The 13,259-nt window shown below is 41.6% G+C and overlaps 1 protein-coding gene across 3 annotated transcripts; it reads left to right on the forward strand.

Annotated features, from left to right (window-relative positions):
* Positions 1 to 250: 250 nt before the first annotated feature.
* On the forward strand, positions 251 to 12,421 carry prkx (protein kinase X-linked). 3 transcript variants are annotated; one of them, XM_078243608.1, is made up of 9 exons: positions 1,268 to 1,359; positions 2,115 to 2,242; positions 2,450 to 2,618; positions 3,503 to 3,766; positions 4,734 to 4,853; positions 6,878 to 6,973; positions 9,710 to 9,767; positions 10,704 to 10,781; positions 11,254 to 12,421. In XM_078243608.1, the coding sequence occupies exons 3-9, from the start codon at positions 2,521 to 2,523 to the stop codon at positions 11,377 to 11,379; spliced, it is 840 nt and encodes a 279-aa protein (XP_078099734.1). In that variant the 5' UTR covers positions 1,268 to 1,359; positions 2,115 to 2,242; positions 2,450 to 2,520; the 3' UTR covers positions 11,380 to 12,421. The 3 variants fall into 3 exon arrangements, with proteins under 3 accessions (XP_078099732.1, XP_078099733.1, XP_078099734.1); XM_078243606.1 differs by lacking the exon at positions 2,115 to 2,242 and having other exon boundaries at positions 251 to 1,359; XM_078243607.1 differs by lacking the exons at positions 2,115 to 2,242; positions 9,710 to 9,767; positions 10,704 to 10,781; positions 11,254 to 12,421 and adding an exon at positions 7,387 to 8,567 and having other exon boundaries at positions 251 to 1,359.
* Positions 12,422 to 13,259: the final 838 nt, after the last annotated feature.

The following is a 13,259-nucleotide window of genomic DNA, read 5'->3' on the forward strand; positions in this document are numbered from 1 at the left end:
TCCCATACTGTAAAAGTTAATTAATAAAGACCTTTCTGCACCATGGTTGGTGCTAGACTCAAGACCTTTTTCTATCGTCTACAACTTAGTATTTTACTTGGAAAAAAAGACATTTGATTTTGGTCTAGATTAGAATACATTTATCCTTAAAATAAAATCATCTCGGTGATGTTTTGCTTTAATCATTAAACGCCACCATGTTTTATTTTGAAAGTGCCGACCGGAAATCATTTTTAACCGGTGTCTACTCTCTTCCTGGTTGATGTGGACAGAAGAAGTGCTGGGGTGAGGTCTGTTGTTGTAGCTGTGTAAAAACATGGAGAAAATCAGGCTATTTGGGACAGAAAAGCCAAGCGATTCACCGAGTTAATCAGCGTGTAAACGCGTATTTTACTCCTCGCTAATAGACGGTTATTTGGGCCGCTTCCGCTTCAAACCGCCACTGTTTTGACGGGGCAGCTTCCCTTTTAGCTTACGGTAGCTGCTAATGCTACCAGCCAGACAGTGCTATTGCTTTAGCTAGCTATCGGTAGCTGCTAATGCTACATGCTACCAGCCAGACAGTGCACCTGTCACCGGCTTCTTTGTGCTTCTCCTGTCGGTGTCTTCGTGTCCTGTTGTCTGCTAAGTGTCTCAACTTGTAAACAACTAACTTGGCTTCTAATTATCTGTGTTTTTGTCGCCTTTTTGACATTTTGGTCGCTTTTTTCCGAGTTTTTTTTCCACTTTTCTCGACGTTTTTGACGCTCTTTCCAACGGTTTAGTTGCGTTTCTTTCTGTTTTTTTTTTAGCGTTGTTGTAACTTTATAAAGTTTTCTTGCCTCCCTAAAGTCTAGGGAGTTTTTCTCTACGTCTTTTGACGTTTTTAGTCGCCTTTTTTAACGCTTTTGTTGTTTTTTTCCGACTTTTTTTTTTAGACATTTTGTTACATTTATCTTATTTTCTTTACACATTGAAAATAATGTAGTAAAACAAAAACAATTATTGAATGACAGCTCAGCACAGCCCCACTCGTTTATAATGAGTCTAGTTTTACTCTCAACGTCGATACATTTACGAACAATTCATCAAAATAAAAGTTTGAGAAGATGAACTGAGTCCCTGCGTCCAGCAGACATGTAACTGTTATAAACGGTTATCAACGGTTGTGATATGAACTGTGTACAGCGCGCGCCACTGGAGACTACCAAACACAAACAGTTTATAGCTTAAATCCCGAGAAGAAAGAGATGGCGTCCTCCAGAGTAAAAGTGGGAGTAAGCGGGGAGAAAGAGAGTAAAAGCAGCGGTTCTGCCGGAGGCGAAGCAACAAATACCCGGATGTACTGCCTGGAGGACCTGGAGACCGTGGCCACAGTGGGTGAGTAAAGAGGACATGCAAATGGACAGCATGTAGTGGCACAATATCAACAAGAAACTAGAACTGCAAGAAGTTATGACAGGGTCCAAGCTTCCCCTGGCGTGAGTCGCCCCGAAGACTCGTGAAGCATAAAAACGCGATGACGGCCAGGAAATATCGCGAGGTGCGAGCTGCAAGGCCTGTAGTAAATGGCAATAGCCTATTTACATTCATTCAAGGCAGTTGAAGGCAAAAATCGTGTCACCCTTGATCTTCACCCAATTTGGTTCAGAGCCTCAGAGTGCCATGTCAAACAAGATTCTTAAGTTCAATGTTGGTACCATTTAAATTGGCCAAGATATGCAAAAGTTTATGTTTTCGTAGCTAGCTACTCAAATTTGTTTGTACGTATTTAGTGCATTTTTAAACCGATTTATAATTCTTTTGATAACTTTGTGTCATGTCGGTCTGGAGATGCTACGTACCAAGTTCCGTGCAGTTCGATCCCACAGCCTTGGAGGAGTTCGAAAACGTAGGTTTACCATAAATCACGATTTTACTGCGATAAAAGTCTAGGCGGGAATGGGCGTGGCCTATATCAGGACATCTAGCTGGATTAAGTGAATGCATGGACAAAGTTGTTACATGTACAATGGTGTAGGCTGCAAAAACACTTTTACCACAAAAAGAAAATAGGTTAGAAAAGTTGAAATATTGAGGAAAAAAGTATTAAGATTTTAGAATAATTGGGGTGTTTTGTTTCCATGGTAATGCAGAGTGAGTCGTAGTTGAGTCAGCAAGTCATCGGGCCTCCAGAAGCAGCAGCACAGAGAGCCAGTTGTTATGTTCCCAAAAGACAATGATTGTTAAGGAACAGCCTGAAGCCACGTTCCATAAGTCAGAGGTATGTTTACCGGCCAGTTGACGGTGAGTCTTTGTTCAGGCAGCAACAGACCTGCCCGTCTGGGAGTTAGTCATCCATGTTTGACTTGTTGAGTCACACCTACACCTACTTCAGGATTACCCAGAGTTTAACATGTTACCCAGGAAACATGGATGGTGAGTTTGCGAAGTCCTATTTGACAACCCCACCCCCACCCCCACCCCCCAGGCACCGGGACGTTTGGCCGAGTCTTCCTGGTTCGGGACAGGGAAAGCCGGGCCTTCTTCGCCCTGAAACAGATGAAGATCCCCGACGTGATCCGGCTGAAGCAGGAGCAGCATGTCCACAACGAGAAGGAGGTGCTGTCAGAGGTCAACCACCCTTTCCTTATCAGACTGTAAGTTATACACACACAGACAGACAGACAGACAGACACATTCAGGCAGGCAGAGACAGACAGACAGGGACACACACACACACGTACACAGACAGACAGGGACACACACACGTACACAGACAGACAGGGACATGCACACAGACAGCAGACAGACCAAAAAAAGTGACAAAAACATTGAAAAAGGCAACACATACGTTTGGGAAAAAAAATTGTTGCAACTATCATGTTTTTCCAAATGATGTTCAGATTGTTAAGCATTTTTATCAATTACCTTTAAAAAAAAAAGTGACATATAGCTGCTGTTAATGTCTGTTTTGGAAATATAAGTGGTTGTAGTTGGATGAAACAGAAAAAAGGGAAAGATTCAGTACTGGTCTTTGTGTCCAGCAGCACTTACGGAAAACACCCTCGTCCATCTCGTCCATCTTCATCAGTGACAGAGCTCTCTCGTTTTTATTCCTCTCAAGTGCCCTCTCAGTTGAAATACTGGCAGCACACTGCTCCAAACCCAAGCCGGGGGAAACAGAGCCAGGGAGACGGAGACATCTGATTTCCTCAACTCGTCGGAGAGTACTTTCACACTATCACCGTCCAATGAACATGTAGGACAGCTGTGGACTCAGGAAGAACTTAGTTATTCAATTCAAGTCAATTTAAATTGTATTCATAGTGTCAAATCACAACAGGATTTATCTCAGGACACCTTACAGGTAGAGTAGGTCTAGACCACACACTATAACTTACAGAGACACAACTATTCCCCCCCAAGAGCATGGTGCGACAGCAGCGTGGAAAAACTTCCTTTTAAACAACCTCTGAACCCTGACTGTTGAACCTCGACTGTTGAACCCTGTTGTAACAGAAGCGTGTTTGTTTGCTCCCAGGTTCTGGACGCACCACGACGAGCGCTTTCTCTACATGCTGATGGACTACGTGGCGGGCGGCGAGCTCTTCAGCTTCCTGCGCAGCCGCGGGCGCTTCAGCAACGCCACGGGCCTCTTCTACACCGCCGAGATCGTCTGCGCCATCGAGTACCTCCACGCCAGAGAAATCGTCTACCGCGACCTGAAGCCGGAGAACATTCTGCTGGACAGCGAGGGACACATCCGCCTCACTGACTTCGGCTTCGCCAAGAAGCTCTCAGACAGGTCGGTGTCCAGCTTTAGCTGCAGCTTCTAATCCAGACTCTGGATTCTGGAAGATTCAATTTGAGCCAAAAAAAAATGTCAAAATAATACGGGGGAAAAAAGTCTAAATATTATGAGAAAAAAGTCTAAATGTAAGAGAAAGAGAAACGTTGTTATTTGGAAACATCGAAAAACAAGCACCAAAAACTTTGAAAAGGCGAGAAAAAAAAAACTGATTAAAAGGCGACAACTGTTGCCAAAAAAAGCGTTAGGAAAAGTATCAAATACATAGGAAAACGTTGCAAACGCTAAATGTTGAAAAAGCGGAAAAAAGGTTATGACGGAGCCTGATTGGATGTGCGTTTGTTCATTCCCCTGTGATGTACCGTGCGGCCACAGTGCCTCCTGCTGGTAGAAGAGCAACATCTACTTTCCTTTTCCTCTGTACCCCCTACGCTTAATTCCCCCAGACAACAGTATCCTCCTCTTCCTTCTCCGTCGGGGCCCAACATCATCTCCATACAAATTATCTGTCGCCATGGAAACTGGCCCGAAAGAGGTCATTACGCGGGTGATAGCAGTGACAGGCCGGCGCCGGGCCGTGTGCTCTTCATCAGAGGACGAGAGGCTTTCACAGAGAGACGCCGCTGTCCAAAAGGCTCACCAACCAGACTCCTAACAAAAAACACCACATTTAAGAAACAACGTCACTACAGCTGCAAAGAATCAGTCAGTTAATCGAGAATAACCATAAAACATAAAAAAAGCAAAGACCTCAGAAAAAGGAACACAAACACTGGGTAAAAAACGTTAACACCCGACAAAAATTACAACCATTTTTTGGGGGGATTATATATTGATTAGTGGGTCAACAAAAATAATCGCCAACTATTTTAATAATTGTTTAATCTTATAGTCATTTTTCATGCACAAATGTCAGAAAATGTTTTCAGCCTCTCTTAGTTCATATTTGTGTGTGTGTCATCAGGACGTGGACTCTGTGCGGGACCCCCGAGTATTTGGCTCCTGAAGTTATCCAGAGTAAAGGCCATGGCCGAGCGGTGGATTGGTGGGCGCTGGGGATCCTTGTCTTTGAGATGCTTGCTGGGTAAGAGCTGCCGTGGACAGGATGTCCCACATTCACTCATAACCTTGAAGTAGCACGTCAAAAAGAAAACGACGAAATGTGGAGAAAGACGCTTTTTTTCAGCTTTGATTTTGTCACTTTTATCAACATTTATGTTCTTTTTTTAAATCTTAATCGTACATCCTTTTTCAACTTGTTTGTCTAATTTTTTTTGTTTTGATCTTAATTGTAGATCCCTTTTAACTTTCATCTTTTCTGCATTTTTGTCAGGTTTTTTTTCCAACATTTTTGATGCTTCATAAAGCATCACATCATAAAGGTTCAAAGAAAGCGACAAAAACCTTTAAAAACAAATACGTCCATGTGTCGAAAAAGCGAACAAATACGTCAAATGTGCTTTTTGTCAAAGCTTTTTCTCTTGATTTAGTCACTTCTATCAACATTTATGTTCTTTTTTAAAATCTTAATTGTACATCCTTTTTCAACTTGTTTGTCTAATTTTTTTGCGTTTTTGTCACTTTTTTTTATAACCTTTTTGTTGCATTTTTCTGACATTTTTGTTCTATTTTCAGCGTTTTTGTTGCTCTTTTATATGGTATTCTGTATCTAATAGTTCTCAAAGTGTCTCCATCATTGTGTCTGGGTAAATGCTGCAGTGTGTAGTTCCTGTTCTCAAACACCAGGGGGCACAACGCTGCCTGTGGAGACATGAAATCCAACAGTTTATCTGGAACAAAGTGAGTGACAGGGCGGGATCTGTTGCCGTCTGACAGATCAGAGGAATGTCTGCAGAGAGGGAGGGGTGGACACAATAACAGGAACACCTGAACATTTGCACAACTGCTCAAACAGGGGAAAAAAGCGTCAAAGATTTTAAAAAAGCGACAAAAATGTTGAAAAAAAGCGTAAACGTGTGGCTGTAAGCTTCATCTCCATCCCAGTTTTTGTCTTTCCAAATTTTTCCATTCCAAAGTGACATTTTCAAAACCACATACAACAAAAACAATAAGCGACAAAAATGTCCAAAACATTAGAAAAAAAGAAAATTCTGTCAAGTGTCAGAAAAGCGACAAAAATGTCTTTTTAAAAAACAGCGTCAAAAAGGCATGAGGGAGAGGGCGGGACCTGCTGCCCTCTGAGAGATCAGAGGAACGTCTGCAGAGAGGGAGAGGTGGACACAATAACAGGAACACCTGTACACCGCTGATTCAAACCAACATAACACCCTGCAAGAGAGAGAGAGCAGAGCCTGTGTTCATGAAACAAAGGATTTATTCAGTGAGTCGTGTCCATGGAAGGGCTAAAACAAACCCCAAACTCAGAGGGAATCTTTCTTGACATCAGCTGCTGTTAAACCTTAAATTTCAGTCAGGAAATGGGCAAATCATTATGTCATTCTCCAACAGTTTTGCCACAATGACCCAGATTCTTGGCCTATGACAGCAGTTGACGGTTCTTCCTCCCCCCTCCGACTCTGGAGCAGTGAGTGAGAGACAAAGACAGAGACAGGTCCGTCTGCAGCACAGTGTTAGCATTCCGGCACGTGGTGGAAATGAGTCTTCCTCTATATTTGTTATGCTCTGGTTTCAGAATGATAAATGGATACAAGATAGGATGTAAAATAAGAGACATAAATGTCTGAAAAAGCAACAAAAACTGAAAGAAGTGTCAAATCGCTGCTCTGTCTGCAGCAGTTATTCCTACGACTTTCAAAATTGTCTATGTATTTATTTCAACATGTCTTTTAAAACACATTAAAAAATAAACTAGTAAAATAATGTCCTACATAACGTAAAACTTTAAGGGTGCAGCAGCCCTTACAATTAAATATTCATTTTCATATTGGAATGTGAATGTTTTGACTCGTTTAGTGGAGACTGATGCAGATGAGGGTTTATAATCTGTTTCCTGGGTTACCTGCTCCTTACATCATGCTGTTTCCTCCGAGAACAGACTGAGTTAGGAGACTGAGACAGCTTCAGATGGCCCGAGATGACATGTTCTTCTCGCTCTCTCTCTCTCTCTCTCTCTCTCTCTCTCTACAGGTACCCACCTTTCTTTGACGACAATCCGTTTGGAATCTATCAGAAGATTCTGGCGGGAAAACTGGAATTCCCTCGCCATCTGGACTTCTATGTCAAGTAAGACACACAGCCTTTAAAATATTGTTGGGCTTTTTAATTTTATTGGCCATAAATATGCTGGCTCTATACACGCTAAAAGTACTGATTATTTACATGGAGTCTGGTGGGTTTGGTGGTCGTAAGAGACACGAAACAAACTGGTGGATCAATTCTAAAACCAAAACAAAAAACTCCAAAAAATTCCAAAAAAGCAGCACAAACGTTAAAAAAGCACCAGAAAAAAGTGTCATCAAAAATGTTGATGTAACTTTAAAAAGAGAGGTTTGATATGCTATAATCAAAATATCAATAATGTATAATACAGTGGCGAGTGGCTTGAGGACTGCAGTTTTCTAAACTAAAACGTGGCCACTCAGGAAATTATAGACCTCCCACGCCCCCATTCAAATGACTGTTTCAACACTATTTAGGCACCATGCTTCAAACGATTGGATGGGGTCTCTAAGTGCGTCTTCAGATGGATCTGCAGCCACTAATGACACAGCCGGCTGATTGGATGGTTCCCTCCGCCCCTCACAGCCGCCATTACAGCAGCGGGAGGAGGCAGGAAGGTGCAGATTACAGACTCACACACTTTAGGGGTGTGTGTGTGTGTGTGTGTGTGTGTGTGTGCGTGCGCGCACTCATTCAATCAGTCAGACCCTGGAGACTCCCACTGCCTACCCCGATCATTCTGCAGACCCACTTCTTCTCATCTCCCAGCCAAAAGACAAGATTTTTTGAGCGCTTTGTTTTGCTTTTTGTCACTTATCGTTTTTTTTGACATCTTTTTTCGTTGTGCTTTTTCGTCGAATTTTTGTAGTTTTATTTGTAGCCCTATTTGTCGCCTTTTTGTTGCTTTTTTTGGTCACCTTTTTCATTCAGCAGTCACAGCTTCCACTGCTAAGCCATCTATCTCGCAGCCAGAAGACAGGAGAATTTTTTTTTTTTCCACCATTTTATATCACTCTCATACAGTTGTGTATCACACACTCCCATCCATCAGGAAGAGGACCGTCCCAGGCTGACCCCCAGCAGGAAACGTCTCGTCATCAGTCGTAAAAGTAGTCAGGTGTTAAGGGATTTGTCAGCAGTATTCAGAAAAGTTAAAATAAATTAAAGCAAAAAATGAAAAAAAGAAAACTTTAATAAATAGGTTTTTTAATATGTATATAAGTGTTAAAGAAATACGGCAAGATTAACTTTAAAAAAAATTAACTTTAGCCTCTCTCCCTTCTTCCCGTCTTGTTCTTCTCATTTCTGGATAAATTCTCCTTCATGAAATCCATGAAAAGGCATAAATACAAATATTTCCCCCTGCAGGTGATTAAAATATTTCTCTGTGACACATCGCTCCAAAGGCCCGTCTTTAAGCAAGGGAAGGATTTAGACAAAGTGTGAAATAGCTGACGTGTCAACATGCAGCGGCTGTATTTATGAGGCTGTCAGCAGAGATACGGCTCCCTTATCTGTGTTCGTTGCCTTTCATCAGAGAGCTTACACTCCTGTGAATCATCTTCCTCCCCCTCGCATGCTTGTCTGCGTCTCAGGCACATGTTTCTACTCTCGGAAAGTTACCATGGGCAAGAAAAAGTGATCACTTTCTCCCATTAAAAGGTTGTCGGGGGGGTGGGGGGGAAGACAAAACTCAGTTAGCCCGGAGGCATTTATCATTTTAAACAGGATTTTGTTCTCCAAAGCCCCAAATCTTAGAGGGTTTCAAAATAACTAGGGGTGAGGCGGGTGCCACCCGTTCCCCCCTTCTATCCCCGCCCCTGTAAAAACATTTATAAAAAGAAAGGTAGAGGAAAAAACGTTAAAAGAAAGAGAAACCAAACTCACTTTCACTAAGGGACACACTGGAGAAAGAGAATCACATCAAGAGACAGACATGTAGAATTTCTTGACGTGCTATTATTTAGAAAAAGTCAAATATCTTTGACTGTATTACTACGTCTCATATAGTCTTCTCTCTTACAGTTTGGTCGACATAAAGCTATAAAAAAGTCAGAAAAAAAGTTCCTTAGCCATCTTAGAATAAAGCAAATCAAGCAGAACAATGATTACACTTTTAAAAGCAGCAGACTCCCAGCAACGTGCCTAGTAGTATAAAACTCTCTGCTTCTGGGGGAATTTGAGTCGACACATCTGCCAAATTCTGTTTTTGAGTGTTGCGTAATTACAGTTTGAAAAACAATTTGAAAATCAAAATTTGCGAGGGCAATTATATTAAGGGGGGACGGGTGCCACCTCGTGCCCCCCTTTTAGCCCTGTGCCTGCAAAAACATTTTTAAAAAAACCCAAGATAAACGTAATAAAATGTTGAGAGAAAAAAGCGGAAAATGTTTTAAAAAAATCTCGACAAGTCTAAAAGGCGACAAACGTCAAAAAAGGGAGAAAAACTTCACAAAAGTTGAAAGTAATATCGAAATCGGCAAAATGAGACAAACGTTAAACTGTGGGGAAAAAAGCATTAAAGTGGCAAAAAACCTGGCCTCTAGGTGGACATGTGATCTGTGTCACCCCCTGTGAATGACTATTAAAACTGTTGAAATTACTATTTTCAAGGATTGTGCTGCAGCGTCTCTACAAAAAAAGAAAAGACACCAAAAACGTCACTTTGTCTGATTAGGTTGTCAGAGGGACACGACTCTATTAACCCCGGGCAAGGGAACATTTGTCATTTTGACAGCACTGCTGGGAGAAAACACTGGACAGCTTTGGATTCACTCACTGTTTCCTCTCCCCCCCCAGAGACCTCATCAAGAAGTTTCTGGTCATCGACCGAGCCAGACGCCTCGGCAACATGAAGGTGAGTGGCTGAGATTTCCTGGCTGGCTTGCCAAATTTTATACCTTCGGTAGGGAGGGCAGTTACAAAAGACTATTTAAGGTTTTTTTTAAAGATTGATTGATGCCTCTCTGTTATGCTTCCCCCCCCCAATAGGTTACTGAGACACAGAAACAAACACCCACCCAACACGTTACTGAGACACTGAAACAAACACCCCCTCTCAGTGAGAAATAATGATTGGAGCGACTTAATCTCCCTGACACCCTCATATTCAGTTTGCCCTCTGATTATAACAGGAAGGATTATAAAAATAACATAAATCTGCTCCTCTCAAAGCTCCCTAACAGCTGAGTCAGTTCACTCTGTACAGCCTCAGGATTTTTTCTTCTGGTGAAAATCGTCTTGGAAGAATTACAGAGTGGAAAAGAGTGTGTACGTTTTTACTGGGAGCCTGCCACTTCACCACACAGCGAGTCGATTCCCATTCAGACCAGAGGACTGCAGCGTTTCAATTACCGTTAGTGAAAGCAGCCGAGACTGAGAGACGCTCTTAATAAAACAAATGCTTCTCTAAGCCCAGTGATTAACTCCACATAATCCCAGCCCAGATGATATTGATTAGTGGCTGCCAATATTCCTCCCATCGCTCATTAACACAACAGTCACACACAGGCAGAACTGAAAGACTCTCTAAAAAAGCTTTAATACGTGTCATTTAATTTAATATGAATTTAAATGATACATTGACATTTAAAGATCTCTAAATTCTGCATTTATAATGATTTCTTTCTCTTATTTTAGTGAATAATTGACAGAGCATTTTTCTTGCCCTATGTGCTGTTTCTCTCTGTTCAGCTCTGTTTGTCCTCCTCACTGCCACCACAAAGTAACAGTACCCAGAAATGGATGAAAAAATTGATTTATTAATTGATTACATATTGATTTTGTGTTTCAGAACGGAGCAGACGATGTGAAGAAGCATCGCTGGTTCAAGACCGTTGACTGGGAGGCCGTTCCTCTGAGGAAACTGAAGGTCAGTCTGACTCTCCTGACCAACAATAGTTTGTTATAAATCTGTGGTTTGTGATTTTGAATGAAGACCATGGTTAATCTCTGCTCTCTTAAAAGCCACCAGACTCCTTTGACAATAACATTTTACCTCGCAGAGCACGGCAGAGTTGCTGGTCCACCGCTGCCTCCGTCGCTTACTTAGATTGTTTTGTTAGTTCTTAGCACTGTAAAACACCAGACACATACCAGCTCTGATCAAACCAAAGTCCATTCAGAAAACAAGCATTTTAAAAGTTGTTTGTCTGTCGCCTTGTGGACAAGCTTCGACATACTTATGATCCGTTTATTGCAGATAAATTGGCACTCATCTAGACTGACGGTACTTCCTAGAGAAGGCGGAGAAATTGATGATATATTGTACATTTAACTGAATATTAAGTGATGTTTTTAGAACAAAGCAAACACTAAAAGAGTGTGTGAACTTGTCCCCACAGCCTCCCATAGTTCCTAAAGTGTCCCACGACGGAGACACCTCTAACTTTGACGTTTACCCGGAGGACGACTGGAAGAAAGACCCTCCTGTGCCTCCCAAGGACTTAGAGATCTTCAAGAACTTCTGATCCCTGAGTCCGCTTTATTTATTACAGAAACAGCTCGCTATCACGGAGAGAAAACCCAGGAGAGACACATCAGATCAACTCCAGGTGATCGGTGCTGTGGATCAAACCGCAGAGATGATTTGCTTTTTATATTTTTATTTATCCGACTTAAAGTCTTTGCTGTTTTCTTTCTCTCTGAGCCTGCTCGTATGCAAACCAAAAGACTGTTACTTTCTACGTTTAAAAGAAAAAAAGAGAGAAGAATCAGGTCTTTTTTTTTTTTTTTTTTTTATTATATTATCATGTTTTATATTTTATGTCTTTTTAAACAATGTTCAGACTGGTGCTGTGACTGTCAGCTGGCCAGTAGTCCTTAATAAACTGTATGTAGTTTAAAAACTCTGAGCACGTACATCACAGTTTGATGTCTCACAGTTACAATTCAGTTGAGGCTACATCTACACTACTACGTTTTGGGTTAGAAACAAATATCTTTTGCTACTTTTACATCTCGCATCCACACTACTATTTTTTGCAAACTCCATTCAGAAAACAAGCATTTTAAAAATCGTTTCCCTGTCGCCTTGCGGACAAACTTCGGCATACTTTGATCCATTTATTTCCTAGAGAAGGCGTTAAAATTGAGAAATGTCAGCTCCTAAAAAAAGAGCCCCTGTGGAAACACTGCGGCCCCTGTTTTGCTACGTTTACGCCTCGCATCCGCACTACTGCTACGTTTACGACAGACATTTTGGAAACCTCTGCCTCCTGATTTGGTCTCATCTGTTATAGTTTTTGTCTGAATGAAAACGTAGCCGTGTAGATGTAGCCAGAGTGTGCTTCCACGGCTCCAAGTGTATTTAAACTGTTCACTTCTCATCATCGTCTTATCGTTGTCATGTAAGAAGGGGGGGGCTGGGAACATTTAACATGTCGCTCTGTATGTCACACAGTATTCACTTTATTGTGCAGAAAGCTTCTTCTCGGGACAATAATTTGGGCCTTTAAAAAAAAAAAAACATGTATTTTGATCGCTGCCATTAAAATCAAAGTGATCGTGTGATTTTCTGTGTGCCTCACCCTTCATTCATTCATTCATCTTCCAGGGGGGTTGGGAAGTCTGCTGATGCTTTGTTCTGCTGTACATGCAGGTGAATGTCTCCAGTACCCGGAGGTCTGTGTTTATCCACCGGTAAAACTCCGCTGATGACTCTCTTCAGAAGGGTTGGAACTTGCAACTTTCTGTCTTTAGCGTTTAGCAATAAATGTATAAATCAGACTCTGAATGATATATGAACAAAGCATTAGAATATAGAAAGTAGAGCTGAAAAGATTAACCAGTTAGTCAACTATTTTGAATCGCTTTGAGTCATTTCTTATGATAAAACAGGTAAACTTGTGTGATGTCAGATTGTTTAATGTGAACGTCTTCTAGTTTCTTATAAGCCCCCCCGATGTGTCCGGCGTTGCTGTTAAAGGTCAGCCGCCGGCCTGTTTTACTCGGGCAATCTGACATTTAGGAAAGATACTCTTTATCTCAGCCAGGTTTCAGCTTTTCAGCACAGAGCTGTGTGACCACGTTAATGGCAACCATTACCATGGGGATAGATGACGACAAGGTGTAGCAGATCCCTTCTATATACGTCTATCTATATCCAAGGGCGTAACTTTGGGTTCAACATCGGGGGGGGGTGGTAGAGATCTAGGGAGGTCCTGGGACACGTCTGGATGGATTGAGAAAAAAAGTCAAACTTTGAAAGAAGCAACAAAAACGTAAAAAAAAGATCCCAAAACATTGAAAACACGACAAAAATCTAAAATAAAATGCAATTAAAAACCTCTGAAAAAGCCAAGTTTTGTATTGTCTACATCTACAGGCTGAACATTAGAAACACTTGGTG

The sequence above is a fragment of the Sander vitreus genome, chromosome 24 (genome assembly GCF_031162955.1).
Source record: "Sander vitreus isolate 19-12246 chromosome 24, sanVit1, whole genome shotgun sequence".
Lineage (NCBI taxonomy): Eukaryota > Metazoa > Chordata > Actinopteri > Perciformes > Percidae > Sander > Sander vitreus.

Coding starts and splice junctions, on each gene's coding strand:
- prkx (XM_078243606.1), top strand. CDS start 1,230: ATGGCGTCCTCCAGAGTAAAAGTGGGAGTAAGCGGGGAGAAAGAGAGT. Junction 2,619..3,502: donor CACCCTTTCCTTATCAGACT/GTAAGTTATACA, acceptor GTTTGCTCCCAG/GTTCTGGACGCACCACGACG. Junction 10,782..11,253: donor TTCCTCTGAGGAAACTGAAG/GTCAGTCTGACT, acceptor TTGTCCCCACAG/CCTCCCATAGTTCCTAAAGT.